Source organism: Crocuta crocuta, unplaced genomic scaffold, assembly GCF_008692635.1.
Source record: "Crocuta crocuta isolate KB4526 unplaced genomic scaffold, BGI_CrCroc_1.0 scaffold72, whole genome shotgun sequence".
NCBI classification, from domain to species: domain Eukaryota; kingdom Metazoa; phylum Chordata; class Mammalia; order Carnivora; family Hyaenidae; genus Crocuta; species Crocuta crocuta.
The window spans coordinates 8,564,267-8,582,570 of record NW_027529427.1 but is presented as its reverse complement, the minus strand read 5'-3'; the positions used below and the strand labels follow the sequence as shown (position 1 = coordinate 8,582,570).

General features: G+C 45.8%; 1 protein-coding gene across 12 annotated transcripts in view; it reads right to left on the bottom strand.

Moving 5' to 3' along the window:
- CACNA1C (calcium voltage-gated channel subunit alpha1 C) overlaps positions 1-18,304 on the bottom strand; it is a 654,628-nt gene that overhangs the window by 238,740 nt on the left and 397,584 nt on the right. For all 12 annotated transcript variants that reach the window (XM_077759249.1, XM_077759252.1, XM_077759241.1 and 9 more), the window contains exon 4: positions 6,544-6,683. In XM_077759249.1, coding sequence (XP_077615375.1) covers positions 6,544-6,683 — 140 coding nt within the window. The remainder of the gene's footprint in view (positions 1-6,543; positions 6,684-18,304) is intronic.

Here is an 18,304-nt window from a genome sequence, read left to right as displayed (position 1 = left end):
AAATAAATGATAGCATAGAAGTTGGGTTTGTGCTGCAGATATAAGGATGGGAAACTGATCACTGGCTTTAGTAACATGCAGAACACTGAGACTTTGAAAACACCTGTTTTGGTGGAGTGATGGGGACAAATGCCTAATAGATACGGGTTCAAGAAAGGACAGCAAGAGAAGTTTGAGACAAGTCTAACAGAACTATAATGTAAGCCACAAATATGAGACATATATGTAATTTAAACTTTCTAGTAGCCACATTAAAAAAGTAAAAAGAAAACAGGTGAAATTTACTGTGATTATATGTATTACTAATGCAACATAACCAAAATATTATTTCAACTTTAATAAATACAAAGAATTTTTAATGAGATATTTGTCACTCCTTTTGTACTAAATCTTTAAAATCTGCTGTGTATTTTACATGAACAGTGTGTCTCAATTCAGATTAGCCACATTTCAATTGCTGAGTGGCCACGTGGCCGGTGGCTACAGTATAGACAAGCCTTCTCAGGAGCTTTATTGTCAAAGGTGGTAGAAGAAAAAATATGGTTACCAGGAGAGGGTGTGGAATCAAGAGAGTTGTGTTTGCTTTTAAATGGGAGATACAGCAGCATTTTTATATGTGATGGGAGTTATGTAACAGAGACAGGGAATCTGGCGATGCAAAAGTGAGGAAACAATTACTGGAGGCTTGATACCCTTCAGTAGGCAGGAAGGGATCTAATGCACCCAGAGGGGTACTGGCCCTAGATAGGGATGGTTTATCATGGTTCAAGTAGGAGGGCACATTATAGGGGTAGAGATGTTTTCCTGATTGCACTCGTTTTCTCAGGGAAACAGGGAGCAAGGTCATCAGCTGAAAATGTAAAAGAGGAGTGGGTATTGGCAGTTTGAAGGGTGAGGCAAAGGTATAAAAGAATCACTAAAGAAGTGAAGAGTGAATAGAGAAGGCACATGTAATAGGATTGCCAGGTATCATCAAGGACCTCTTTGAAGTTGGTGGTCACGAGTGTAAAGTAAAACCCATCAGCTAAGCTTTACAGGTCTCTCTACACCTTTCAATGGCACAGCTTCAGGTACCAGATGGATCTCCATCTAGTTGGATTTGACTATGGTTTGTGTTTTTCCAAATTAGCAAGATAGATGAATAGAGAAATAAGGAAGTTGACCGTATATACTAGTGAGAGATTATGATGGGGCTGGGCATCTAAACTGGTTGAAAGGAGGACTGGACACAATGAGTGGAGGAACAGAGAGAATGGAACAGGGTGAATGGATTGTTGGAGTCAAAGTGCAAGAGTGAGTAAGCTGGAAAGATGGGTGGTAGTGTTTATAGAGTGGGATGTTTGATTTGAGATTATGGGCAAGTATGCAGTTATTAGTCATGGCAGGGATAGCGGCGATAGCCTTGGGAGTGGGCAGCTGAGTTAGGATGGAGTCAGGGTCCCTGGGTGGGGAAGATACCAAGGAATCAAGAAGCTACCGGAGGGGACAGTTGCAATAGCGAGTTTGGAGAGAGTGGGAATGAGCCAAGAGCTTATGTCTTCAAGGAATGAGTGTCCTGTAGAGGCCTACAGAGGACCTCATAAGGAGAAGTAAGGGTGGAATGGTCTGATCACACACATCAGAACTGGAAGTTGTTAGGGAAGGGGAGGGGCAACCATGTGAAAGCAGAAATAAAAGAAACACAGGGCCCTTCTCCTGACCTCTGGACTGTGGAACAAGGCATTTGGGGGAGAATGGCCATCTCTTGAGAGAATGCAAGGGAGGCAGGACCCTTGGGGGGAGTCAGGGAGTTAAATGAGTGGCCAGAGACAAAGCTGAGGGTTTAGGGCAACACTTGGGCCATCTGCTCTGTAAGTAAAGTTTTGTTGCAGTTCAACTATACCCATCATTTACATATTGCTGTTTTCTCACCGAAGTTGAATAGTTGGGACAAAGTGCATGGTTTGCAAGCTGAAAATGAGTATGTTGCCCTTTAAAGAAAATGTGTGCTGACCACTGAATGGGCAAAGGCCTGTGGGGAGCAAAGGGCACAGTGGAAAGGTTTCAGTAGGATGGAGAGGGAGAAGGTGTCAGAAGATGCAGAGAACCATGGGGGAATGGGAACCTGGAATCTTGGGCTTTTTGTGGTAACCAAGAAAAATAGGGGAAAGGACACATGGGGCAATTTCTGTCCTTTGTACTAGAGATGACTACCAATTCACTGTCAGTAGAGTGTGTGCTGGGTCATGGCCTGAGGTCAGGGGGAAGCCCAGGTATCAGAACTGGGTCCCCACATCTGACCTGAACTCAAGGCCTGGGCAACTTTGTTCTTGAGGAATAGGCTTGAGTTCCTTAAATAACTATTTCTCTAGGGAACTGGATCTGGAAACAGGGGAGGCTGCAGCTGGGGGCTTAGCTTTGCAGAAACTCAAATTCAGGCAAGGCCCAGCAATGAGGGAGTTGGTCTAGATAAAGGAATTCCAAACTGTGCTCCATGGAACCCCCTGGGGACTTCTTGGACAGCAAGGCCAGAGATAAGTGGTTGGAACAGAGTGGCTGCCATGGGCCTTTGAGTAAGGCTTTGCTTGAACAATGGGTTCTGCAGCTAAAAGAAGTTTGACAACACTGGCCAGACCACATCTAAAGTCTTTCTTGGCCCTGTGATTCTTTCAGCTCAGCTTGGCAATTTGATGGTGTCATATGTTAGCTGGTGACGTCCTGAACCCCAGGCAGAGTTGCCAGGATGGGGGGAGCCAGCTTCTTTCTCTGCAGAGAAATGTTCTTTCCAATGAAGTCTAGATTACTGAAATCTTAGAAAATGGAGACTCGTTTGCAAGTTTGTCAAATAACATTCCAATTCCAAACCAGATTTGGTTCCTAGTATTTCCTGGAAGAAAGCAATATGCTTGCTTATTAGAGTACAAGATGTTCACAAAAGATTATTCATTGAAGGGAATAGAAGTTAGAAAACTTTCTCCTCTTTTCCCTGCCCCAACTTGATGCAGACACTTTATTAACTGTCTGATTTTAATTTTGAAGGGGTAGAAAATTCAGGAATGGGTCTAGGAGGTATTCTTGGCTTGTAGGGACTGGTGCGTTTCTCCTTGATTAGGCACTGTAAAGCCCAAACCACTGCTTTGTGGCTACCTGTCCCTAAGGGCTGGTTCAGATGTGGATGCTTGGTGGGGGGTGGGGCGGAATTCTCTGGGACTTGTGTCTGGAAGTTCCTTAGCTGGACACTGGAGCTTTTAAAAAGACGACAGTGAGGCTCTAGAGGGCCCAGTGCATCAGAAAGGCAGGGCCACCATATTGGGAGGGAGATAGGAGCAAAAGCCCCGGTGGCTGGAGTAGAGTGTCTTGAGCAGGGGATCTAGTGAAGATCCTGAGGTCTCTGGGTGGGGAAGGGAGAGGCCTCTGAAGTCCTCCCCACTTTCATCCAGCAGGCCCATCTCCCCACTGTACCAAGGAGATTCTTCCACTTTAGGAAGGAAAAGTGACGGGTTTGTGGGGGGAAGGAAATGCCCTAGCATGGCAATGCAGAAATGAGAGAGCAGCTCTCAACCTGGCACTCAGGCAGCAGGCAGGCACACCCACCGTCCTCCAGGGCAAGGCAGACTCCTCTATGATTGTAGGAAGGCAGAAGAAACCTTCCCCTAAGTAGCTGCAGAGGAGGGGCCCAGGGAGTAGATACTTCCCAGGAGACATAAGGGAAGCAGAGGGATATCCATTTAATATTATAAAAAGGGCAAGAAAAGGAGGCACAGATGAAAGAGGTGGTTGAGCTACACTCTGTGTGTGAGTGTGTGTGTGTGAGAGAGAGAGAGAGAGAGAGAGAGAGAGACAGAGACAGATTTTTTTTTTCCCAGTTAGAAGGATGGGCAAAGACAGTCTGATTGATTGATTGATTGATTGATTGAAGGTTTATTTATTTTTGAGAGAGAGAGCCTGAGCAGGAGAGGTGCAGAGAGAGAGAGAGGGAGGGAGAGAGAGAGAGAGAGAGAGAGAGAGAGACAGAGACAGAGAGAGCGAGAATCCCTAAGCAGGCTCCAAGCCCAGTACGAAGCCCGGCACAGAGCTCAATCCCAAGACCATGAGATCATGACCTGAGCTGAAATCAAGAGTCAGACACTTAACTGACTGAACCACCCAAGTGCCCCAGACTGAGATTTAGATTAGACAGCGAGCCCCATGGGACCAATGCCCTTGGAGAAGAGAAACTAGGTGTCAAATATGTCCATGTGTGAGATCGATGGGGAGAAAGCCCAGAGGGTCGTGGTGAACCACAGGCTTGGCAACCACCAGCATCATAACTTTTGTGGCCTATACAATCTACCAGAGGCATCTTTTGAAGTGGGCCAAATCTGAATGCTTCCCTCTTCATCAGCCTCATGGCCTAGACTCCAGGAAGATGTGACTGAAATCTGGGCTGACCCCACAAAAAGTCTGCCCTTTGTGCTTATAGGGAGGAACAACAAGGCAAGGGTCCAAGCCAGCAAAAGACGAGCAAGTGTCGCCAAGCATGCAGCTGCATGGCAAGGCAGCTTCTTCCCTCCCAGGGATCCCGTTTGAGGTCTGCCCTGTGCCTTCTGTTTCCACCTCCTGTGCTGTAGGTAAGGCCATGAGGGGGGCAGAGTGCTGTATGCATTCAACTCTAACTCATTTCATAAACATGAGAAGAACATGTAGCTTCTCTGCCTAAACAAAGGGTTAATCCCTGCAGGCACCCTCATCTCTCGATGAAGCTCCTTCCTGGGGCTCTTTTCTATGTGGGAAAGGTTTCCCAGAGCCTAAGACCTTGAGAAAGGCACTGAATTTGAAGGGATTTAGGGGCATTTGGAACAAGACATCTTAAAGGCCTTTGCTATGGCTTACTGAGTTAATGCAAGGCATTTGTTCAGTTCCTCCTTGTTTATCCTGTAATAACAAAAGCAGCAAGATCTCTTAGAGCTGCATCCTGACTCTGAGTCCTCTGGGGCCAGACTTATGCCTGGCAAATACTCCCAGAACTTTGGTGTTTCTCATGTCACCCAAATAGCCCTGATATTAATGTGGCCAAAGTGTGTCATTTATAGGCTGCATAAAAAAAAAAAAAAGGCAACAAAGAAAAGCCCCTAAAACAGTTCTAAACAACCTAAATAGCCATCCAGATGGCCAGACACAAGGAAATAACTTATAAATGATCTTGAATTGCTCTTGTTATTTCTTGCAGGAAAGACCAGACACTCCCATGAGAGAATGAGCAGTGAGTGCTCTGGAGGAGTCCAGAAGGACCTATGTCTTTACTGGGATGGTACAAATGGTGCCGATCAAAAATAGGCTCCTGGGATATGAGCCTGATGACATATTGACCTGGACACTGAAGCCTGTCGGAACTCCAAGGAGTGAAAATGAAGGTGGCCACTGTGTGACCGCTCTCTGGGCTCAGAGTAACAGCAGAACAGCTCAAAGAAGCCAACTTGATCCTCAAGTAGAATCTGCTGTAAAGGTTCCCTCCCCTCACAAAATAGATGAGTGGATGGAACTTTAGGAATGGTGTCTAGTAAATTACATTTCACATAGCACATGTAGGCCAGTTTAGGAACAAACGTTTCACAGAGGGGCACCTGGGTGTCTCGGTTGAGTGTCCATCTTCAGCTCGGGTCATGATTTCATGATTCATGAGTTTGAGTCCCACATTGAGCTCACCGCTGTTAGCCTGTCCGTGCAGAGCCTGCTTCGGACCCTCTCTCCCCCTCTCTTTGCCCCTCCCCTGCTTGCACTCTCTCAAAAATAAATAAATATTTAAAAAGCCCAAATATTTCATAGAGAATCATTTTGTAAAGTTACTAATTCCTTGATAAGGAGATCATCACTTCTAAATTTTATTTATAGTTCCTTACACTGCCTTTTTTTTTTTTTTTTAAGGTGTATATTGGCTTTGCTTCAACTTATGCTACAGGGAAGCAGCACTCTTGGGGAAGGTGTATTTTGCTCTAGTTGGGCCATCCACGACCTTAACCTTTCCTAGTTCTGTTTTCTCCTCACTCATTGAGCAGCCTGTTTTTCCTGGGGCCCTGGATGAGGCTCACTGGAGAGGTGAGAGTGAGCATCTACAGCACCGTGTGTGCCAGCCTCGCCCCACCCCCATGCCCACGGACTGCATGCTCACAGGCAGGCTGGACTAACTTTGCTCAGGGACCCAAGAGTGAAACCAGTCCAAAGAGCGTTTGGGCCAGATGTGGTTGGAGACAGAATAAAAGACCTTAAGCAGAGGACTGAGCAGCATGGAGGACCCTGGGTTCCATTGAAAGCACTCAGATTCCACTCCTGTGTGTGTCTGTGCACGTGAGTGCACACTTGTGAGCATATGCATGTGTGAAGGAGGTGTTCCTAGGTAAGAGCTCTCTTCCCTTTGGAGAAAGTCTGAATTCAAAGTGACTTTTTATAGATACTCTCATCTTGCTGGGAGCCCAGTGCCACTGTGACCAAATCAAAAAGAGATACGAATACAGAAGGAAAAGGAGATATGTGTTGGTTGATGGTATGGGGTAAGGGGAGAGAATAGAGAAAGGTAGTTATACTTACCCTACAACCACAATTATAAAATCTAGTAAATTCCAGCCATTGCGGAGGTAAGCGTTGGGATGAAAGAGAAGTCCATAGGCTATTACTTTTAAAAATGCTTCCACAGTAAAAATTATGAGAAAGAGATATTCCACTCGTTCCTAGGAAACAAAAATAGAAGAGAGAGAAAAATAGTCATTAGACTGAGGATTTGTAAGTTTTGAACCAGCAGGTGGGGGAGAGTGTTGCTCCCTCTGTGGTAGGATCTCAGGGGATACTGGGTGGGACCCTCAAACCAGATTTCCAACTCCACATTCTGTTCCAACCTTAGAGCTCCAATCCATTGGGCATTAAGGGTTTTTTAGTCTTCAAATGCCCCCTGTTAAAATGCAAATATTAGGGTGGTGGAAAAATTACAAATATTGGAGAAACATCTTATTTAGTTAATCAGTGAATGTTTCATTGTACCTTTTCAGAAGAGAACTCATAATGTCTTGATCTAGAGGGAAATTATGTCAGGACAGGGAACACTGCTGAGAAAGGAGGAAACAAGACCACAAAAACAGTGTATTACAATTCTGAGGTGATAAATCCTGAAGATAACAGAAGCTGTCTTGGGGAATATACTAATCAAAGTCTCTAAAATGACAGGCCAGAAATACAACCACAAAGAAGCTGAGACACTGAAAATCTAACAGCAGCTCAAACAGAGCCAATCTGCTCATATACACTGACCCTGAATTTGAAGTCTCTGTCTTTCTTGAGAAAATAAAAATCGTCGTCCAAAGACATAGACCAGTTTAGCCAAGAAAATCAGCATTTCTAGGATGGAGGCAGGCACTGGGATGGGACAGTAAAGGGAAAGGGCTGGGCTCTTTTCTCAAGGGTGGGAAGTAGTCTTTTTCCTCCCTATGCCACCTTGAAGAAGGGCTTCGCATTTAAGGATGAAGCTCCTGTCCCTGGGAGCCCACACTTAACAGGACAAACTCGTTGGCTCAATTAGAGCAAGCTGACTCTGTGCTGATTCACTGGCTTCCCTCACCACTAATTGCTTTCTCCCACAACCGTGTTCCCAGTGCAGAGCCTTAATGGCCCCCACCAGGCAAAGGCTGCCTGGATGCTTTCATGCTCCACTGCTCGCCTCTGCAGGAGCCTCAGCCCATCTCACACTAGAGTCACAAAACACCAGTCCACATGGCATTCAGCCACAGGTTGAAGGCCCAACCACAGGTTCCAGGGGGCACTAGGTTCAGAACCCTCAACCTATCTTCCCACCCTCTATTGGACAGATGGAGCTCACGGAAGACCTCCAGGTCCCATCCACACTGTGGAGAGGGGGCATCACCTGGGAAGTCACACCCCTTCCTGCCTTGTCTGCTGGGAGGCGGCTCTAAGACCAGGGACATTAGGATCCTGATGGGTATCTCTGTTGGGAGAGGCTTATCCACACATGTGCCTGTGCTCTCATCCATTCTTTCCTGATATACTAGATGTGGAGTGAGTGCAGGCCTTATTGTGCCCAGCTCTGGGTAAAGCAATTTGAGGATGCAAAGTTTAAAAATGCAGAGTTCTGGGCCCTACCCAGACCTACTGAAGTAGATCTCCTAGCAATGGAGCCTGGAAATGTGCATTGCAGACAATTCTAGGTGTTTCTGAGGCACCCGAAAGTTTAAGAACCACTGGCCCATGTGCTGATGAAGGCCCTGATCAGGCAGTAGTTGTGGGAAGGGGATGGAGAATCCAGAATTAATCAGCACTTCAGAGGCAGTTTTTTCTTTTACTTACTACCCATTACAGCATCATAATGTTGGTCTGGGGATGTGGCTGCATGGAGTGGGGGAGCATGACTCAGGAACAAATCAATAGTATGTGGAAGCCCCTGGTCTTTTAAAATTAGGTGATGTTGGGTTAAAATGTCCATTAGGACAATGTAGAAAGGAAAAGCATTTTACAAAAGGGCACAGAGCAATCTGAGGAAACTTGTGTAAGGTGTGTGTGTGTGTGCATGCGTGCAGGCGTATATGTGTGGCTGTGTATGTAGAGCCTCGGGTAATGCAGGCATCTGATTGGCTGGAGTGAAGGCTAAGAGGAAATGGGGCTGGAGAGGTGGGTAGGAGCAAGATGACCAGGGGCTTGGTGGCTACACCTGGGTGCTTGGATTCTACTCTGAGGAGATAGTGAATGATGGAGTTATATGTGTATTGTAGTCTGGCACTGGTCTAGATAAGGAGGGTGGTGATGGGGTGGGGGGATTTGGGGGGCAGGTGACCCATGTAGAGATAATGGAGGCTTGAGCCAAGGTAGACATTGGAATTGGTGAGAAGTAGGTGGGTTTGAGAGATAGAAGAATGTAACTTGGTTTCTGGTTGCATGTAGGGGTTGGGGGAAGAGGCAGTGAAAAGAAATGCACTGCCCCCTTCCCTGAGCTTTCTAACTTGGGTGATTGTGGATGGTGATGCCTCTCACTGCAGTGGGGGCCATGAAGGGAGAGACAGCAGTTCTGGACTTGCTGAAAAAGCATTTGTGGGACATTTAGTTGGGACTACTGGTTATCAGATGTTCAGGATGGGGGTTCAGGAGGAGTTCAGCTGGCAGGGAAGGCCTGGATGAGGTTGCCCTGGGAGAGTGTGCAGACTACAGACGGGGGAGATGAGGCTGTAATCCCTTTCCATAAGGGGCAGTCTCATCCCCAGGAAAGTGCTTTCACATTATGGGAATGTATCTCCTTGGTAGAAGTTACAGGATCCTGCTTAAAGCCATGGGACTGGAGACACCAAGTATCTGAGAGGGTATCTAATTAACCTCCTCATTTGAAAAACCAGGATGCTAATAAGATCCCAACCACGGAGGTATATGCAGAGGATGGAAAAATCAGCCTCCTGACCCTAGGTCCAAAGGTCCATTCATTTCATCTTGCCTTCCTAGGTGCCAGGGGATCTCACCGGTCCCTGTTTATCCCTCAAAGACACAACTGGGTCAGAGTTCCCATGTTAAGTTGATTAAAGATCTGAGATAGAACTGAAAAGGATCCAGTGGGCCACTAAGATGGGGTTTACATGAAGAATCCTGAGAAGGGATTCTGCAGAGCACTGCCTGCTCTGCAGTGTCTGGAATGTGGTAATCTGTGCAGCTAAGTTTGTGCGCTATTCGCTGTACTGTATTCCTTCTGACCTTAGGAGCATGAATGCCCTTAAAGTTATTCCCACTACCACCACCCCAACCCAAGAAAGAAAGAAACAAAAATGTAAACAAGTGAAACAGGTTGGTGGATCCTTTCAAAACATACGTAGTGTTGCCATAGAAAGATCTAAGGGCAAAAATGAATGGAGTAGAGAAATGTAAGTTTGTCCAAAACCATTCTCTTGCTGCGCTGATGTCTCAGCTTCTCTGGTCCTGTGAATCCACACTCCTTCACAGCCCCCCTCCTGCCTGAATTCTGAGGCCAGAGCTGTGTGCTCTCCTGAATCCTGAGGAACCACAGAGCTCTTTTGAGAATGCACAATATTCAGCCTGTGAACTGGCCCTTTCTTCTGTGAAATTGGGAACTCAGGAACTTTGGGAACCAACCTGGAACAGACAAATATTCCATTCCTACTGTTCTGTGTTGGGGCTGGAAAGGGTCAAAGAGAAGAGAAGATGGACCACAGAAACTATGGCCTGGAAGCTCTCTAACCGTCAAGGCTAGAATGGGAGTCCACTGGAATGGACGGCTTCCCCAAAGCATGGGTGAAGCCCTACCTGCCTGGGGCAAGTGTGATGACTTTGGCCTTTCAGATGCTCTAGTCTTCCTCTCTTCTTGTTACCGTCTCTTCCTATCCTATCTTCCTGTCTTTCCCCTTATGGTTTCCTTTCCATTTTCATTTTTTTCTCTCTTTCTTTCCTCTCTTCCCTGCTCATTTATCAGCACTACCACTCACTGGAAGCTGGGACCCATGGCAACAGCCATGCATGAAATATTTAGAAAAATTCAGTGGAGAGTCTCCAGGAACCATGGATCCCAGAAACCATGACGTCTTCTAAACACTTGTGGAACTAATAGACTCTGATGAGTACAGACTATCTTAGTTTTCCATTGATCTTTTCATGTACACATATCCTACCTTTCAAGTACATTATAAGCTTCTATAGGACAGAGACTCAATTATCTTTTGATGGTAATAATCTTGATTCTGGTACCACTGGCTTTCTGTGTGTCTTTGGGTAAGTCACTTTACTTTGCTGGGTCTGTCTCATTTGTAAAAGAACTAGCTAAGCATTAAAAAAGTGCAATGTTGCAGAGAGCCCTAGGCTTACACAGTGCTGCTCTGGGAGCAGTTACAGGCTAGGGAAGGCTAAGAAAGTGGGGGCTTTGTTCACTGACCCCACCATCACCTTGAATCAGAGCGGTGCCATTTTAACCCACATACGAAGTTGTCCAAGGATCCTAACAGTTCAAAAGAGTCCAGAGAACTAATATGATGGGGTGTGGACAGAGACTACACACAAAAAAGAAGTAGCCATCTTATCCTGACTAGTCTGGATGATGTTTGTTGTCTTTATATGCTGTTTTCTGCATGAGATTTTATTTGAGAGGAGGAATCAGTGCTTTTTTGTTTATCTTGGATCTCTGAATACCAGTTCCAAAGTGGTGGAGGACTTCCAAAGTCTCTTCAAAATTCTATGGCAAGTAAGGATGCCAGTCCCTGGTGTGTGTGCAGTTCTGCCTAAGGCAGAGTCAGATTCCAAAAGATGGATGGAAAGGAACAAAGAGTTCCTTTCCTCATTGTTCTGAGGATCACTATAAATACAAATAGATTTTATAATAAAATGATCCTTCAGTAAAGAGATTATTCATATTTGTGCTTTAGGAGAACACAGACTCCTTGTGAGCAGAAGCCATGCCAGGGTAGAGCTCCTCAGACAACGACAACCATGAAGAGCCTGCCATGTCTATACATGTGTGCACGTTTCTGCACACACACACACACACACACACACACTCATGGCACAGCTGGATGATGCCCACCATCTGTGTTGAACACTGTACAGCTTATATCTGCTACGTAACAGCCAAGGTGTGAGAATTCATACTAAGAGAGCCTGTGTGTATTCACTTAAATTTATGTAAGGATATTTATTGAGGCTGCCAAGATTTCTACACCAGACAGAATTGATGAGAAGCCCAGTCATATAATTCCATATTAGTACAAGGTGCAAAGACAAGAAACACAATAATAATGAGTCAAGCAGCACCTTGTATTCCAGATTGTTTCATAACTTAAGTACCATCAATCTGACCTCTAAATACAGCCTCCTGACTCTTTCTGGATAGTCATCTCTCTGAAGGGGGATGAAGAAACTGTAATGCCTTAGTTGCTCATTCTCCAATTCTTTTCTCCTCCTTCCCTCCTTTCCCTCCCTCCCTCCCTCCCTTCCTTCCTTCCTTCCTTCCAAGGGTCACAATCATTTCCTGAGGGTATGTTCTGCCCCACACCACTTGCTGCATTACAAGTGTCTCTTAGGACACTGAGAGACTTGGCAGAATATAAGAAGCTGGAAGGGCCTCATAAAAAGACATGCATCCCAAGCTCCTCATTATATAGAAACAAGAGGACTTGTCCAAGCCACACATCTACCCCATGTAATAAGGACTTGCATTTCCTGATGGTTGGTCTGGTGCTCCTTCTTCTATAGGACACCTATCTCTGTGGGGTGACTGAAATCCTGGATTACTGTACCCATCAGGGGCTGGTGGGCAGTAATGGGCCACCTACAAGGCATGGCTGGAAGGGCTGGCAGCAGGGATCCCCAAATCTTCCTGTCTCCTGGGGTCTCTACTAGTGCCTGGAATTCAACCATTAAGAAGCCTTTCTTCCGTAAGTGGATGAAGGATATTCATACAATGGAATATTAGTCAGCCATAAAAAGAAATAAAGTTCTGACACAGGCTACAATATGGATGGGCCTTGAAAACATACTAAATGAATGAAGGCAGTCACAAAAGAGCAAACGTTGTATGATTCCACTTATATGAAAAGTCTAAAATGGGTAAATTCACAGAGACAGAAAGTAGATTAGATGTTACCAGGAGCTGGAGGAAAGGAGGAACTGTTTCAGGGCATGGGAAACTTTGGAAATAGATAGTGGTGATGGGTGTACAACATTGGGAGTATAATTAGTGCCACTGAAGTGTACATTTAAAAATAGGATGGCAAATTTTATTTTATATATAGTTTACCACAGTGAAAAAAAAAAGAGAAGCATTCCTTAGGATCTTAATTTTCCAACTTTTAGGGGTTTCCATCTAAAGTACCTGAGGTCATCTTTAAACCTGTATCAGCTTTCACCTTAATGGGGACTAATTCATCAGAAAATGAACAGCATCGTCTTTTGTGAAACCCTGGACAGACACCTGGGGCACCTGGACTGGGAAGAAGGGGGCTGCGAAGAGAGTTGGGAGACCCCTGAAGACAACTACTTCAATTTCACAATTCTTTGAGGGCAGGTCCTTCCCAAGGGCATTATATAGAAGCCTTATTTAGAAGGTGCCTGGAGGTTCAAATAGTCTGGCCTTAAGATTCGGGACTTCTAGTAAAGGAAGGAGGGACAGGACAAACCGTTTAATAGTCTAAGTGTAAAGCGGCTTGGAAAAAAATATTTCACCTGTTTATTGGCGGCAAGTAGCAGTTGAGGCTGAGTGAGCTGAAAAGTGTGCCAATGTCATTGGTTTTACAATAGCTCAGTTAAAAAAAACAAAAACAAAAATTCCTCCAATTGGACTATCTCTCCATGCTTATCCATGATGCTAAGTTGAAGTGACTTATCCACTTACTAATTTCTCAAGTTCACATCTTCCTCTCTGGAGGCCAGCCTTGCCTCAGCTGCCCCAGCACAGTTCCAGAGCACTGAGCAGACTGCCTCAGATATCAGGGAGCTGGCCTGTCTGCTCCTCCTGGGCCCTTCACTGCCTCTGTCTCCAAGACAGCATCCCTGGCCATCCCTGAGTCCCTTCCCAGGCCAGGTTTCTCAGTGTAACCTCCCAATAGGGCAGAGACTAGCCTGCTTAAGTTCTTTATCTGGTGTCCAGCATGTGGTCAGTACAGAGGGAACAATCAACCTTTGTCAGGGTGCTGCCTGCATCAGCTTCTTGGAGTGCTCAAACAGCATGCGGGAGTCTCTTCCTTTCAACCTCCTCCGTCTTAGGCTCTTTTCCTTATAAGGTGGACTGTTCTTAATGGGGCAGCCCTGGCTGTCAGAGTATGGCCAGCCCCTTCTTCTTCTAGGAGTTCACTCTGGCTCAGGGATATTACCTTTTCTTTGGGGGTAATGGAGTGGAGAGGGTGACAGATATTACCAATCAGGGTTGAATTACTCCTGGGGACAATGGGGCATTTGCTTAGTGACCTGTGGGCTAGAATGTAATTTCCCAAATGGAGGGACTGTGCAGGAGTGGCCTCAAAATTCTCATAAATGACCACCTTCTTTTGAGGCATCAGACCAATATCTGGCCTAGGAAAATGGACCCTGTCCTTTCTGCCTGTCTCCACTGGCCATCTCTATCTAGGCCTCCATCATCAGTTGGATATTAAAGGGGCTTCCTAACGGTTCCCATTGATATCTACACTGTTTTACCGTGTAAAAACCTTCAACAGCCACCCTGCCTTAAAATGGAATCTAATCTCTTTAGCCTGGCCCCCAGATCTATCACAGTCCAACCCCCACCTGTCCCTCTGGTCTCGTCCTCAGCCACCACCCTGAGCTCTAGCCACACCAAAAGTCTCACCACACCCACACCAGACAGGATTTATGTGCAACTTTCTTCATGTCATGACAAGCCTTGCCACTTTCTCTACCTGACAGACTCCTTCTCAGATCCAAGCCAGCCCCAATGTCATCACCTTGTCTGGACTTCTCAACCCTCTCCTGCCTCCTTGGCCTGCGATGGGCTGAAATGTCAGTCCCTCCCCCAGTGGCAGCACCCTTTCTTCAGATGATAGGACTCATCACAATGTGTGTGTTTTCCATGTGTTTCTCCTCTCCAGGGGCAGAGGGCCTGCAGGACAGAAGCAAGTGTCTTTGTCACCTTTGATTAAGAAGTATCTTTAAATGAAAGGCAAAGTGACAGAGGAAAGAGGGCTTTGGAGTCAGACACACCCAGGTCAAATTGTTTCTCCATGATCAGCCACATAATCTTTCTAAACTTCGGTTTCTTAACAGTAGAGTGGGAATAGTGGAAATTCTGAGAAGCAGAAACCGGAGTCATCACTCAAATGGTGGCTGCTGTTGTGACTACCACCCTGGCACCTGCACACAGTAGGTGTTCTGCACACATTTGTGAAGTGGGCGTCCCCACTCTTGAAGACTTTGCACGTCCTCCCCCGAGGTCCTGGCCCTGCTTGTTTCCATGGCGCCCTACTAGGCGGCGGGCACGGCCAGCAGCAGTGGCCCTGCTACTTCTCCATGTCTCCTCCCCTGCCTTGGCCTCATCACCTTTCCTGGCTTCTAAGAAGGTAGCAAACTCACTTCCATGCCTCTTTGGATCCTCTTTAACAAAAACTAGAGACTTAGTCCTCACATCTACTTTCTATTATGAAAGTGAGTTAAAAACAAAACCAAACCAAAAACTTCTCTGTTTGCTGGGTTCCAAGTGTTCCAAATATTCTTGCCCCATCTCCCTCCTTAGTCCTTAGATCTATAGTAACATGTTCCATTCTGGCTAAAGAAACTCCCGGACCGTATCTGTGAGCATTTCCCTGTGTCCCTGGGAACTTGACAAGACTTTGCCTCTTGAAGTGACTTATTTCAGTTATGGCAGACAAGGGTGAAGGATGGCAGTCGGTGCTCCCACGGACTTGGAGGTTTGTGAACCATATTGTAAGCATCACAATAATAACTCACCAGACAGTACTTTACAGTTTAGAAGGCACTTTTCCATACATTTTTATGTTGAGTCACATGACCACTTTATTATTATTGTTAATTAGTTTATTATTTATTTTTGAGAGACATGAGTGGGGGAGGGGGAGAGAGAACTGGTGGGTAGGGAGACACAGAATCTGAAACACGCTCCAGGCTCTGAGCTATCAGCACAGAGCCTGATGTGGGGCTCAAACTCACAAACTGTGAGATCATGACCTGAGCCGAAGTCAGATGCTTAATTGACTGAGCCACCCAAGTGCCTCAGAGTCACATGACCACTTTGTAAAATGGGAAGGGCAGGTACTTTACCTTTATTCCTCTTATTCCCACTTTCCTTTCCTTCTCACATCACCACCATCACTATCACCACCACCATGTCTGTCATCTCCACCACCTCCACCACCATTATCATTATTACCACCTGCACCATGATCACCATCACCACCTCCACATCATCATCATCACCAAGTATACCATCATCAGCACCACCATCAGCACCACCACCTCCACCACTATCATCATCATTATCAGCTACACCACTACTATCATCATTACCACTGTCATTACCACCTGTACCATCATTACCACCACCTCCATCACCACCACTATCATCACCATCACCACCATCACCTTCGTTACCACCTTCATTATCAGCATCATCATCACCTCCACCACCATTATTATCACCACCTAAGCCATAATCACCATTACTACCATCAGCAGCACCACCACTATTAACACCACCACTGCCATCACACCTCTACCATGTTCACCATCACTACCTCCACTACCACCGCCACTTCCCCCTCCTCCACCATAGCTGCCATTAACACATGGGTCTCAGCCTGGATGCTTTAATTATAATATTAACTCTGCATGATAGATTAAAAATATTTTCTCCATTATATACATGAGGAAACTTATCAAAGAGATTTTGTAATTTTCCATAAGGCCCTGAAGTTAGTAGTAGAGCTAGGACTGTAAGTTTAATGTTTTTCCCCATTGTTTATGGTTACAGACATAGATGGACCCCCTCAGCTCATCTCTCAAAATGCCAGGACGCATTTACCTGGCACCACTGTGCAAATAGGAAGTGCATGGGGCCTTGTTGTGATTATGCTGAATGGTTTTTGTTGAAACCCAGCAGTGTGAAGCAGTGCTAGGGATGCAGAGTCTGCTTGGCCCAAGGCACTCTGTATTCCCATTGGTGGTGTGAAGATATGTGACCAAAGATGCTGGCTATACAATGGACCCGTGCATTCTCTTCCCACTCCTACTCAAACCTGGTCACTACTTGTGAGGAGCACTATGGCCATAAAACAGCCACTAGTCTAACCCAGCAGAGGTCAGTCTATCCTTCTCTATCCACTGGCTATGGAAGGGCATGTGATCCATCCCTGGCTAATGTGACATGAAGGGAAATTTTCTGGGATGCCCCTAGAAAAGATTCCTCATTGACTAAAAGGGAGAGAGAGACATACATTCATAAGAGCACTATAATCTCTTTTTTAGCTGGACATGCTCATGTATATGTATATGAAGCCTGGAACCTTGGCAACCACCTGGGGATCACGAGGACTACTCATTGAGGACAAGAGCAACATGCGGCTGGTGGTGGATGGGAAAAGGGGAAAAGAACTGGAGTCCTGGATAAAGTAATTGAATCAGTGAATTGACTTTGGTGTCATCCTAATTTGTGGCTAATTTTATGTGAGATAAAATTTCTTTATTGTAGAAACCATTTCAAGGTGAGTTTTCAAACACCTAGATCGGAAAGCACCCTTCCTGATGGGCTCTGTTTGCTATCTCTACACGTCACTCCTCTTTATCCTTCTGTTGCTTCGGTGCTTTCACCCCTTATCAGCCATTTGGGCACAGCAGAACTAAGCTTAGTCTCACCCAGCCAGGAAAGGCAAGAGCTCTTAAACACTGTAAGACAAATGTTCCTCTGTCTCCCGGTTAGCTCTTAGCCTGTGCGTGAAATGCTTATTACAGATTATAGTCTCATGTTAGATCTAGAGAGCTCAGCCCAAGTCCCCATCACAGGGTAGCCTGTGTAGTTCTGTTTTGCCTTGTTGCAGCACAGGGCTGTCGAGACAAAGGCCATGAGGCATAAGCATTACTGTGATGCAGTAGCATTACTATCCTAAAAGAGGCTGGGTGGAGGCACAGAGGAGCCCCTTCAACATCCCAGCACCAGAAGCCTAGAGATTGAGGATATGGATGCAGACCTTGCATTTTTCTCTGTAGTGTAGGTTTTTTCCCTCCACAAAGGATGAAGAAATTTCTGAGCAAGTAACTTTCCAGAACTTCACTTTTATCATGCCACATCCTTATTCCTAGTTCGTTTCCTTCCCACATATGTACCTTGTCTTCTCCCAACACCCACCGCTTGAGTTGAGATACTACTTTCCCACATACTTAGTTCTACTGGATTCCTCCTCCTATGAGAGGGTTACTTTAACTTCTCTAGGGCTCTCGATCTCCTTTTGCTGTGAGCCCCTATATCCTTATGGGCAGTCATCTGGAATTTTTACATCTGGCTTTCTGGCACATTTTATACATTCTCAGATTATGGCAAGTGTCCTAGACGTCCCTTCCCCCATCCGGAATGTGAGTACTCTGAGGGCAGGGACTGTGTTTCAATTCCCCTCTGTTCCCCACAGAGCCTTATACAGGGCCAGGGACTGACGGCTCACCTATCCCTCCAGAGGAGAGTCCAAAGGACACCTAGAGGACATTGAGGTCAATTTTGCAGCTATGGGCTCTCGCACATGCTTGCACTTCTTGGTTTACAATGTGCTTTCACATTTCCTGCTCATCTGCTCCCCAGACAGCCCCTTGGGTCAGCAGGGTATCTGTCACTCAGTACTTGGTATGCAAC